Consider the following 12,829-nt stretch of genomic DNA (forward strand, 5'->3'; position numbering starts at 1 on the left):
CCCCCCCCCCCCCCCCACAAAAAAATATATATATATATATACACACACACACACATTTATATGTATATATCACAAATTAAAGTTGCCTACATGAAAAGACAAATTATTTATTGAAAAAAAACAGATGTAGGTTCCACTATGCGAAACGGGTTTAATAAATGGTGGGAAAGTTAGGTAAAGTAATTCCATAAGAAGGCAATTTGACAAAGAGGGGCTATAAAGCTATAACTTGAAATATAGATGAAAGTGAAATTGGTGGGTGGGCCAATTAAGACATGACTATGAACATTTCACCTTAAGAAAAATATTAAATAATTTAGCACTTCCATGCGTGCATATGAAATAAATTATACAATATGCTCTCTTGTTGGAGCATAGCAAGTCATATAGCACTTACATAATGTGTAAGTAATCACCTAATGAATATGGATGATGTTAAATATAAAACTATGAATAACACAGATATTCTTAAACAAGTAATTAACCTAAACGTATGTTGAAAAAGCGGCACCAAATGGTAATTTAGAAAAGATTTTAAAAGATATAATTCATATAAGCATCATAATCAAAACTTTGGTTAAAAAGGACAGATGGCCCGAATATTTTTATAAGATATATAACAAAACATAAAATAATAGTAAACAAAGGCACATCAGATGGATGATCGTATCTAGATTTTGTGTATTGATCACCCTAATGCAATTGAGAAACAAATTATAACCACTAATGAATAGATTTTATGGGAACATTTGATCATAACTTATAAAACAGTGAAATTGGTCCGATCTAATTTAAACTTCAACAAGAACTCGTTCGAGTTAATTAATTCATACCCATTTTCACAAACCGTATATAAATTCAAATTCTAAGGGTTCTATTTGTTATAAATAAGAATTGAACAATAACAGATTGATTTCGGAACTTACCAAGAGCATACATCTTCTGATAACTCAGGATGTCGAATTTCCGCATACGTTCTTTGTAAGTCTTGTAGAATTTATGAAGCTCGCCAATGGTATCGACATGTCGGAATTTCTTCTCTTCGATCTTCCATGGCTTGAGATCTTCAACTATCTTCGGACACTCGTCTTCGTCTTCCCGGATTGTGGGAAGACCAAAGGCTTTAACCTTCTTCATCTCCATCTGTAATTGCTCTATCAGATCCTGATGCTCCCATAAACTCTCTAACCCGTTCGAATCTTCCTCTGAATCTGAATCCTCCTCTTGATTCTTACCATTGTTACGAGATTCTGATTGTTCCTTTGAATCCATCTCCGGTGTTGTGTCTGAACCAAAATATTCGTCGAAATCTGAATCTGAGAGAAACCCTTCACTGTAACTCGCGAAAGTTTGACTGGAATCCATCATACCCGAATCTGAATCCGTGCTTTCCAGAAAATCGTTCTCTACCAAGAATCGGATTTTCTCGGGAAAATCAAGACTTTCTCCTTCTACGAGTTTTTCAGGATTCTTCTTGTCTGCAGAAACAGAGTCTTCTGTTCTGTCATTTCCTGAAACAGACTCCTCTGTGTCTCCACAAATTAACTTTTCCTGCAAGAAACCATTATCTTCACCGGCGATATTGACGGAGAACGATTCTTCGACAGAAAAAGCTGCCGACTTTGGTTCCTCCGCGACAAAACTGAGATTCTTCGCCGGAAAAGTCTCATACTTGTCGGCCGTGGAAGCCAGACCGTCTCCGTCGCCGCCTCTGTATCCCTCTCTGCTCAACCTTTCGAATGTTTCCGTCTGATATGAAAATTTGAAGACCAACCTTGGAGATTCTTCTTCTTCTTCTTCTTCTTGATCATCATCGTTTACGGAATTTTCTAACTCGACCATGTCGGATTTCTGCAGTTCCTCTGTTTCCGAATCCAATGGAGAAGAAGATAGACTCTTCGAAGCGTCGGTGTGAACCCTCGTGTCTCTTGGAACTCTGTGTATGTATAAATCAAATCATCGGAAGCCGCCGACACCGGGGAAAACGCGTTTCCATTTTCGGAGAAATACTTTATTTAAGTGTAAAGGAGACAAAAAGGAAAAAGAGACCATGCCACAAGAAAACGAGTACCTGAAACAGTAGAAGAAGACAAAGAAGATTCGTCTGATGAAAGAGAGAAGAAACAGAGCGGAACCGGCATGGTCAGATATCAGATTCAGTAAATAGAACCGGGTTTCCATCAGAAACTTCTTCAGACCAACCATGGGTTTCTCGATCGGGAATATTTCATTGAAACCCTGATTTCTTGGTAGAGATCAAGAAATTAGGGTTTTGTGAAAACGAAGGAGACGATGCATGAATGGAGATGATGAAGTGGGAACTAACTTATGAGAAATTCAAGGAAGAAAAGAACATGTCAGCGACTTAGGGTTTTAATTGGTCTTTTGAACTAATCTTTGGGTTGCTTTGAACCATGGTTTTCTCCGGGCAGTTATTGGAGCAACGTATCCATCCATGTACATGTACATGCTATTCGTATATTCTATTGAATTTGTCAAATTGCCCACTATAAGTTCAAATATCGTTTTGAAAGATATTAGTGTGGTAAAATCGTTTTAAATTCCATAAATATTTTATAAATATAAAAATATCAGAAATTTTTATGGATTAGGTGAAAAGATCATTGAAATATACAGAAGAACTTAAAAAGCCTTCCCGTTCTTTCTTTTCTTTTGGCTATTTTGAATCGTACCCTTTGTTTGGGATTTTAACTAATGCATTTTCCAAAAGAATCGGCCCTAGACTAAAGTTTTCTATTATTATAATAATTATGATGGATTTTATTTAAATTTTGGTTATAGAACAGTCTTGTAATTTACACACATCTGATTAGTATGCATTGTGACCAAGTTAGGAATTATGCACAGTAATTAAAAGATTAAACTAAGGAATCCCATTATGCATTTGTGATGTTCCCCGTAACATTTTCTATTTTTTGAATAAATTTTTCAGTTTTTATGGCAATCAAATGGTACCCAGTTTAGCTAATTGACATCCTTCGAATTGTCTGGACATTTTTTAAGCTATTCTTAAATATATGGAAAAAAAAACAATTCTTATATTTTTTAGGACCAAGTATCATAAAATGTTATTCGTAATAAAAAAATCTAATATATGAATGATGCTTCATTGGTGTATTTCAAATATCCAAATTACAAGCTCTTTTTATTAACAAAATGAAAAAAAAAAGTACTTTCCAAGCAAATACTATTTTCCTCTATTCGGTTGCAAGAATTAAGCGTCTAAGTTTATGATTATATTTTCCATCATTAAAGTCTCTCTCTATATATATATATAATCATGAAATACTTGAGTTCACATATTATCTAAAAACACATACAAAAAAAAAAAACTTTCCGCCTAAATCAAATATCATATCTTTTTGTAAATAGAGGGAAAGTGTAGGAAATAATAATTGTATTTTTTCAGAAAATTGACTTTGAAAAAAGATTAAAATAAATGCAAGACTTACGATAAAAAAATGAAGAAAATATGTGATGTGAATGGAAGACTATGAAAACGTGTGTTTACTTGAAATAGAAGGAAAAAAATGCGTAATATCTTCAAAGTGTAACCGTCCGTGCGCGGATATAGAATGACTATTATTTAAAATAGACATTTTTTCAATCATGTTGTGTTTTTCGTTTCCAAATTTTTACTATTATTATTATTATTATTATTATTATTATTATTATTATTATTATTATTATTATTATTATTGAATTTCTATTGGAAATTACCTCAGAAAGGAAATTTCACTAGAAAAAATTTATACACCTACAAGACTTTTGCAAAACATAGATATTAAGAAAGAGTTATACAAACGTAATTTGTGAATTTTGTTGAAATTATTTTTTATAAATAATTAACTCCATAATTTTTATCATAATTTGTATAATGTGGTGTGCGGACAGTTCATTTTTTGTAAGTCAGTTTTAATTTTACTCGTGCAAATTTCACATTTTATTACTAAAAATTTCAAAATTAGTATTTATCATCAAATGTTTTTAAGAAGACTGATATTTTATATCACGTGTTCCTTTAATAAAAACACACGTGCGCACACCAGAACGTATTGGGCCGGCCCTCTTGTTTGTATTAGCCCAAGTCACTGGATATATGGCCACGTTTCACTGACGTGGCCCAATTTAGTTGGGCCCTCACTCTCACACACACGGAGTTAAAAGCCCGTACACGTGCATTTAATTATATATATATATACACACGCTATTGTACAGTTTGCATTTAATTTTATTTATATATATGTAAGAGTTTGACGAAGTTTAACATATACTTCACATTTGGCTGAAATCCGTCATGTATATTTCGTAATAATTAATGTATATGAAATTCATTTAATCTTAACGCAAATCATAATGGCTATGGACAATATGAGAAAAACATGTGTTAATTATATGCTCATATGTTTAACAACTCCACAGCACAAAACCAAAAAAAATAAATAACCGACCGGTTCGAAGTTTTAAATTAATCTCAGTTTCGATTATCTTAAGAAATCGTACCAATCGCCTCTCTCTCTCTCTCTAATATATGGTCATATTATTAAATATGGACTGAGCTCTGCATTTGTTCTCATGTATCGCTTGCATGTGCGCTTTTTCAGTGCTTTTATTTCCCTTCCTTGACGAATAATTATTTTAATATTTCATATGAATATAATAGCTTATTATATATATGCACTTGTAATCATTTTAATTTTCCTACTTTTATATTAAAACAAACATATACTCAAGAAATCTGATTGGCCCGTCCCTACATCAGAGGCACCATCCCTACATCACACATGCATGCATGTTTATATATGCAAATAAGATTGAACACGCAACCAATGTATGGAAATATTGTTTATGTAGTTTTGGTGCATATTCATATGCCATCTCCATAATTCAACACATATTCCAAGGATTTTACACTTAGGAAATTTCATCCTATAAATGAATTGTTCTTTCACTATAATACCTTGTGAAAGTGTTAAAGTAAATAACAGATCGATAATATATTGAACACTGACATTTCACATTTTTTTATGGCCCTTCAAATTATGGACCATATATATATATATATATATATATATATATATATATGTATGGACAAAAGTGAAGAAAGTATTCTCGTGTCTGTTTTCCTTCCTTTTATAGCTGAAATTATATGGACGTGAATTTCACCTCGTGAAACCCAAATTAATGGTAATTTATATTTATTTTTCTATGTATTAATGTATGCCTATATATGTATAATTATAGACAAGTGTATGTATTATAACTCCAAGTGCTACTCAGCTGCGGCGCCATTCAGGGAATATGGCAAAAAAAAAAAAGAACTTCTTAAAAGTTGTTAAGAATGAAACCATCAAACTGAATATTTTGGAATTTATATATATAGTTGTGTGCTATTAACACGAGCAGAACGTTATGCTTTTGATAAATTTCATGGTGCATATACTTCTTGAAACTGAAATTTAGCATTTCTATATAGTGATGCCATAACACTTCTGCCAAATTTATCCATCTATAAAATATTTAAGACGCATATATATATATATATATATATATATTAAAATGAAAAGAAAGTAATTTTTGAATCGTCGGTTGAGTACATATACAGCACACATGAAACATAACAATACATTTTGCTACTTAAATAAATAAAGATTTGATAATGAAATTACAACGATTGAATTAATTAGTACCAATTTATATATAGTTTTTTTTTGTTAAAAAAATTTATATATAGTTGTTAATTGTTACCGGTATATTCTTAGAAAATGTGCATGAATACTATAATCAAGGGGTTTATTTGCTTTTAATATAAGAAAAATAACTTTAATATAAAATCTTAGAATCACCTTAAAACCACTATCCTAAAAAAAAATTAAAAATTCAAAAGTACCTTACAGTCAAACATAAAAATATTTTCAAGATAGTAATCTCAATCCTCAACCGTTGTTACGCAAAACAATCGGAAAAATAAAATCGCGTAAATTCCGTGTAATGAATGATGTATGTATGTCCGTACGTATGTATGTATGTACAACCAAGTCGACGAACATCATGCATGACGCAGACATGCCATGTATTATGACCAAGGCCACGACCCACTGGTTCAAATCCGAAACACAGACCATACGTACATGATACATGCATATACGAATACATTATACAGCGAGTACTCCCATAAAAAAAAAATACGGCAATAGATCAAAAGGGAGATGAACACGATGTCCCAATTAATATTCATCATTTTCGTTTTACTCTATTTATTACGATGATAATTACTATAATTATAAAAATATATTTTAATTTCCCATTTTAGGGTTTTAAAACTAGCAAGGCCCACATTGAATGCGACGCGGTTTTGTGTAGAGGGCAGAGAGACTTTTCCTTTCGCCACACAGCTGACTTTGGAGGCAATACCTTCGCCTTTCGCAGTTAATGCTTTACACAATTTCTCTCTAATTTTATCATTTTAATTGCGCAATATTTAATGCGTAGACCCAAGAGGTCAGCATTTCGTTTCTCTTTCTTCTGTATATAAAGACGAACACTTCGTCAATAGACCTTTGTCGCCAATCTTCTTAATCCAAAAGGTCCAAGCAAAGGGCAGTGTCAAGAAACCATTTTCACGAAGGAAGTTTTCTTCTTTGATCTTCGCTTCTATTTTGAGTGATCGAAGGGAGAAAATGGTGAGGCCTCCTTGTTGTGAGAAAGGGGGAGTGAAGAAAGGGCCGTGGACTCCTGAAGAAGACATCATTTTGGTCACTTACATTCAAGAACATGGTCCTGGCAACTGGAGAGCTGTTCCCGTCAACACTGGTAACGATTCTTTGATTCTTGACCCTTGATCTGTGTTCATGTGATCCGATTTATGATTGATGGATCGATGAAAGAGAGAAAGAAAGCAGGGAATTTGGATATTACAGACATTTTAGTGTATTGCGTTGGCCAAGCTTAGATCAAGAATGTATATATAGATTGAAGTTCATCGCTTCAAACCCTGATTTTGAGATTAGGGTTTTTGTTTCCTTATTAAAATTTATAAAAGGATAGTCTCGGATCGATGAAGCTATATAAGATCAAGATCCAGTGAATGATGGATCCTTGATTTTGATCTTTTTTCTCGAAACTGATCTTTGATTTTGTTCTTCAGGGTTACTTAGATGCAGCAAAAGTTGCAGGCTTAGATGGACAAACTATTTAAGGCCAGGGATCAAAAGAGGCAATTTCACGCAACATGAAGAAAAGATGATCATCCATCTCCAAGCCCTCCTAGGCAACAGGTATGTATATATATATATGTATATATATATATATATATATATGTAAATATATAAAAGATCAATTTTTTCTTATCAACATATAAAAAAATTTTCCAATCAAAATAGCAAAATAAGAGCCAATTCGATATCATGGTAAATATATTGAAGAGGGAATTAAATTGCACTTGTTTCGGGGCGTGTGCAGATGGGCTGCGATAGCGTCATATCTTCCACAGAGAACAGACAACGACATCAAGAACTATTGGAATACCCATCTGAAGAAGAAGCTCAACAAAATCCGACAAACTCCTCAAGAACTCGACCGGTCCAATAAAGACCGTTTCTCCTCATCTTCTTCGCCTTCGTCTTCCTCTGCTAACTCAAATTCGAACATCTCGAGAGGCCAATGGGAGAGGCGCCTTCAAACCGACATCCACACGGCGAGAAAGGCTCTCTACGAGGCCTTGTCCCCCGCCGTACCCATCTCTGCCGTTGCTACTGCCACTTCTTCCTCCTCGGAATCTAAACACTCTAATTCAGCCAGCGGGTTTCTTTGTACGCAAGAAAGATCAAGCACATACGCCTCGAGCACCGAGAACATTGCCAAGCTGCTCAAAGGGTGGGTCAAGAACTCAACCAAGACCCAGAATGCTCCGAGCCAAATTGCTTCGAGCGATTTCGACTCCAAAGAGGAGATCAAGAACGAAGCCGGGGCCGAATGCAGAGGGGCATTTCAGTCATTTCCAGGGCTGGAACCTTACCAGTCTGCAGTTTCGCCCGATGAAACCAAACCAATCCAAAGCCAGTGGTCTCTGTTCGAGAAGTGGCTGTTTGAGGATTCTGGTGGAGGGATCGGCGATATTCTGTTTGAAGAAAACCCTAATTTCTTCTGAGAGCTTGGTCAACCTCGGATCTAATTTAAATTAGGGTTCCTTTTCTTGGTTCTGGTTTCTGAAATTAACTCTGCTAGATCGTCTTTTGGGTTCAATCGTCAATAATTTTACTGTTTTTCGTCCGATGTGGGGGTTCTTTTACAGCGGGATTGAGAAAGCTAAGGGAGAGGAATACATTATTGTAAATTCCTATTTCTTGTTTTATTGTTATCATTTTCATCGTTGTAATGACAAATGTATTCTTTAAAAACATCGATCGTATATATATAATAATGATCAATTTACACATCGGCATCATATATGAATCCACTCAATCAAGAGTAAATTTAATTAAAGATGGCCTTAATATCGTCGTAGTTTAATAATAATAATGGAATTTATTGCAGAAAATAAATGGGGGGCGATAAGGTACATAAAATTAAATAAAAGAAAAAAAGGAAGGATTGACATTATTTTATTGAAAGTGATGAAGAATTGAAGTTTTGACTTTTTGTGATGGTGAACTTGGGGCAGTCATGAAGTGGCAAGCAAGCAACAATGGAAGAACCAACAAAGTCAATGCTCCCATTGAATTCGACATTAAAAAACTATATTTTACTTAATAAATTATATAAAAATGTTTAGAACTCTAAAACACCAATTAATATAAAATAAACAACGACTGAATTTAATTACATTTTATACATAGACTTGTTTTGAAAATATTCTCCAAAACGATTTTTTTTTTATGCGTAAAAACAAATCGAATATGAAGAATTAAAAGAGCCGTCATCACACACCTCTCAAATCCATATTGGACGAGTGTGTATTCATGAACATTATTAATCTAAATCAATATTTATTTTTAATATCGAGTTATGGTATTTTACATAGATAACACTAATCATATAATTTTTTTAATCATAAATTTCTGAAACTGTATAACAATATGGAAAAAAAAGACTGACCAATTATATATTCTTATCAAGTATGCGATAATAATTGCTGTATTCAGTGCTCCGGAAACAGTTATTTATGCCTTTTTTTTTATATATTTCTCTTTGCATGTATTTATGCGTTGTCATATATATGCGTATACATGGTCTTCATGTGAAATTTTACATTATATATGTGTGTATATATATATATTGCTTTGGAAATATGCAGGTCTTCCTGAAATATACATGTGAACTATTTTAATGTTACACGTTATGCTGTATATTTTTATTTGCTGTAAAGCCATGCAGGTCAAGAGCTGTAAGCATTTTGATATAACTTTTGTTTTAATTCTCTCTTCAATTTGGTCCATTGGCGATTCATTTCATTTTTATTTCTATCTTCCAGTTACGTAGAATATGGAATAAATCTTAATGTGGAAGCATGGTATGGGTGAAAACAAATGAATACCGCAGGATACATACGTACGTACGTATGTATATGTGATCGATACATCTATTCAATTCATGTATATCGTCGGCGAGCTCATATTATATATATATATATATATATATATTGGCTTTGGGCCCTTAAAATCTTTTGCCAAACAGCTAGAAAGGAATAGACAATCATGTGCTCTTCATGCATGAGGTCGACGAAGCCCAATCTCTTCCTGCTTCAATTTATTACAACCATGTGGTTTCATTACATTTTGATTGGGACACTTATTATGCCAATATCTTCACGACCAAGAGAAAACAAAATACAATTTCTTTTGTTGACGGTCCATGTATCCGTCACGCTCTCATGTGCATATATACATAAGACTACGTATCACCACCATATTCTAGTACGATTTATCCGACAAAAATTTTGAAATTTAATGCATTTTTATTTGTTTATCTATCAGGACTGTAATTCGCACAAGAGACTTCCCTGCTATGACGATATATAACATTTAAAGATATCTGTATATATCTTATACATCATCATCATCATATGCTACATATTTTGAAAGCTATACAATTATCCTTATTATTATTATTGTTGTTGTTGTTATTACGAGTGTTTGTGGTCCAAATATTGAAATCATGCAAATAGAAGTGGCAAGAGAAATTGACAGGGCTTTAAATGTGCACCTCTCAATAAGCAAATAATTAATCAATGCTATTGATTCACTTGTTGGTTGAAGTTTCCTTCTTTTTATTTGGACTTTTCCCTGATTTATCCGTACTGCAACTAGCCATTGCTTATCGCTTTGTTTAGCTTATTCCGTATATTTATATATTCTTATATCAATTCCATTATATAATCGGTAAATAATTTTGGTCCACCCGTCTAGAATTTTACTAATTATTGTTTCGGTTAGATAAACGACACGGTGAAAAATATAAATGCGTCTGCAGGCTAAGAAAATATATGATTTGATATATATAAAAAAAATTAAATGAATGGTAGTGAAAACTTATTATATGGTTAAAAAAAAACTATAATAAGGACAGTGCGTTGTACCTTTACTGTAAATTCGCCCGTAACTAAACTTTCGTCATTTTAAATTTAAAAAAATAAATAAATATTTTTTCATGCCTTTTTTGCCGGTGACTCTTAAGAGCATTCTTGAATTTTGACTTTGACTATAACGCGGTCTACCCAACAAGCTCTCCTAACTCACTGTTATCAACAAATTGTAACGTTTCATTTTAATTTATAATTTAATTTCACGAAATTATTTCTCCCCACAATCTTTGGCCACGTTAATATATATATAATTATGTATTCATATGACCAGAAAACACAAAATAGTAGATTAGATATCCACTGATTATAGATAGAGAAACCGGAGATTCCTTATCTAAGCAAAATTAGAAACGACGTGTGAAAACTTTCAACGTATCACAAGATTACACGTCATCACCACTAACGGGAACTAGGGAATTAGGGTTGGGTTGTTGCGAAACACAACCCTCTTCGTTTTGTCTTTTTATGTTCTATTCAATCTCTAATGACTCGTCAATATTCAATGTCGGTCCTCCTTGTCACAAAATTTCGTAATCTGGTATAAACTCGAAACACTAATTGCGATTAGATTGGACTCAGATCAATATTTTGTATCGATCGATATGGTGCAATATACACATGTCACTCGGTGGAATCAAGGCAGCACGTAGCATTTTTTGTATTTGAATTTGAAGAACGTTATACCACGTAAGACCGGGCTTTGAAATTGAATTTCGTCTTGGGACATGGACACTAAACACTTATTTCAATTAGATTCGATTCGGACAGGTACTGATCAAAATGGTACGACATATATATCGCTTGGTGAGTATACGATAATGCATAGGATCAGTTTTTATTTGGATACGGAGAACATTATACCAAGTAAAACCGGATTTTAAAATTGAATTTCGATATGGTTATATACGGGATTTCACTAAATTAATATTTAATGAATCTAAAAAATAAAAAGATCTTAGTTCTAAAAAAAATAAACTTGAAAGATGGAACCTTATGTGTCGGAGTGATTAGTGGCCTTCGTCCTGTGCACAAAAATTATATCAAATTTATTCACGAATATGGAAAGCCCTTCTAACATACATGACATGATTTCTTATCCATAGATAGTCCGACAAATAAGAATAATTTTAAATTTATTAAATCTCACCCGCAGCAAAAACTTTTTTTTTTGGTTAAAAATAATTATTACTTGAATGATGATAACGTTAAACTTAATTTTCCACAAGCAAAATATAAATTGAGGGAAATCTAAGCCTACCTAACTATATTATATGAGTTTTATCTTCATTTGGACGATTAGTCGCTTATGAAAATGCTTATTCTTCGGTAAGTATACATAAATACACAAAAATATGCTAAGACCCATTGGTCTATTTGAACAAATGGCGTCGTAATTGACACGTTTAAGGTTGAATATAGAATGAGATGAGCGAGGATTAATTATAAGGTTATGGAAGAAGGGAAGACAAATTAAAGGCACTAATTAAGGGAATGGGGTTAAGGGACCATTTATATATTAGGGTTTAAAAGAAGACAAAGCTTAGCTGTTTCATTCCTTTTTAAACCTATCAATTTATTGAGATAAGATATTCGATCAATTAAAAAGTGAAATAACGATGCAGGAAAACATTCCAAAAATATGTGGGATTTAATTGAGATAAGATATACGATCAATTAAAAAGTCATTAGGGTCGAATAGATCGTCCGCGATAGCTGTCTAAATTTGCTCACTTACGTCAATTTATAAATGATTATAAAGCCTATGGACGTACAAGTTAATTATATACAATTTCGGATTAATATAAACTAATAAGATATAAGGCCGTCTTTAGATTATTTCTTTTTAAAAAAAAAGATTCTATAAGTATCACACCTAGGGTTAGGGTTCGCAAGTAGAGCTCCTGATCAAGTATAACAACCAGTCTTTCTCCCAACTTCTCTATCTCCCACCACAAAAAAAAAAGAGTAAAACAAAAAAGAAATTACATTTTGTTCCTTTTTATTGCTCACGCATTTCACAGACGATAAGAATTAGAGAGAGAGAGAGAGAGAGAGAGAAGGAATCAAAACAAGGATGAGGAAGCGTCAAGTGGTGTTGAGGGGAACATCGACGGAAGAGAGCTCGAGAAGCTCGGCGGCTGCGGCGAGGAGCGTCAGGTACGCAGAGTGCCAGAAGAACCACGCGGCGGCCATGGGAGGCTACTCGGTGGACGGCTGCCGCGAGTT

At 33.3% G+C, this 12,829-nt stretch overlaps 3 protein-coding genes across 4 annotated transcripts in view; 2 read left to right on the plus strand and 1 right to left on the minus strand.

Moving 5' to 3' along the window:
• Window positions 1-2,411, minus strand: part of LOC104805465 — a 4,177-nt gene extending 1,766 nt beyond the window's left edge. Inside the window, exons 1-2 of one of the 2 annotated variants that reach the window (XM_010530033.2) lie at window positions 2,072-2,403; window positions 927-1,936 (exon numbers count right to left, since the gene is read on the minus strand). In XM_010530033.2, the coding sequence (XP_010528335.1) occupies window positions 927-1,936; window positions 2,072-2,205 (1,144 nt within the window). In that variant the 5' untranslated portion in view covers window positions 2,206-2,403. Of the gene's footprint in view, window positions 1-926; window positions 1,937-2,071 lie in introns of both variants that reach the window. The other variant, XM_010530034.2, reaches the window with a different exon arrangement.
• A 4,160-nt stretch (window positions 2,412-6,571) lies between these two features.
• On the plus strand, window positions 6,572-8,362 carry LOC104805466 (transcription factor MYB30). Its single transcript, XM_010530035.1, has 3 exons — window positions 6,572-6,834; window positions 7,169-7,298; window positions 7,483-8,362. Exons 1-3 carry the CDS (start codon window positions 6,702-6,704, stop codon window positions 8,168-8,170), a joined length of 951 nt encoding a protein of 316 aa, XP_010528337.1. The 5' UTR covers window positions 6,572-6,701; the 3' UTR covers window positions 8,171-8,362.
• Window positions 8,363-12,513: 4,151 nt separating this feature from the next.
• LOC109116330 (mini zinc finger protein 2-like) overlaps window positions 12,514-12,829 on the plus strand; it is a 1,248-nt gene continuing 932 nt past the window's right edge. Inside the window, exon 1 of the mRNA XM_019201505.1 lies at window positions 12,514-12,826. Coding sequence (XP_019057050.1) covers window positions 12,678-12,826 — 149 coding nt within the window. The 5' untranslated portion in view covers window positions 12,514-12,677. The remainder of the gene's footprint in view (window positions 12,827-12,829) is intronic.

The sequence above is a fragment of the Tarenaya hassleriana genome, unplaced genomic scaffold (assembly GCF_000463585.1).
Source record: "Tarenaya hassleriana unplaced genomic scaffold, ASM46358v1 Cleome11, whole genome shotgun sequence".
NCBI lineage: Eukaryota > Viridiplantae > Streptophyta > Magnoliopsida > Brassicales > Cleomaceae > Tarenaya > Tarenaya hassleriana.

What these genes read in the sequence shown, in the direction of transcription:
- LOC104805466 (XM_010530035.1), top strand. Translation starts at nt 6,702, where the DNA reads ATGGTGAGGCCTCCTTGTTGTGAGAAAGGGGGAGTGAAGAAAGGGCCG. An exon ending in AGCTGTTCCCGTCAACACTG is followed by an intron (nt 6,835 to 7,168) that starts GTAACGATTCTT and finishes TTTGTTCTTCAG; the next exon opens with GGTTACTTAGATGCAGCAAA. An exon ending in CAAGCCCTCCTAGGCAACAG is followed by an intron (nt 7,299 to 7,482) that starts GTATGTATATAT and finishes GGGCGTGTGCAG; the next exon opens with ATGGGCTGCGATAGCGTCAT.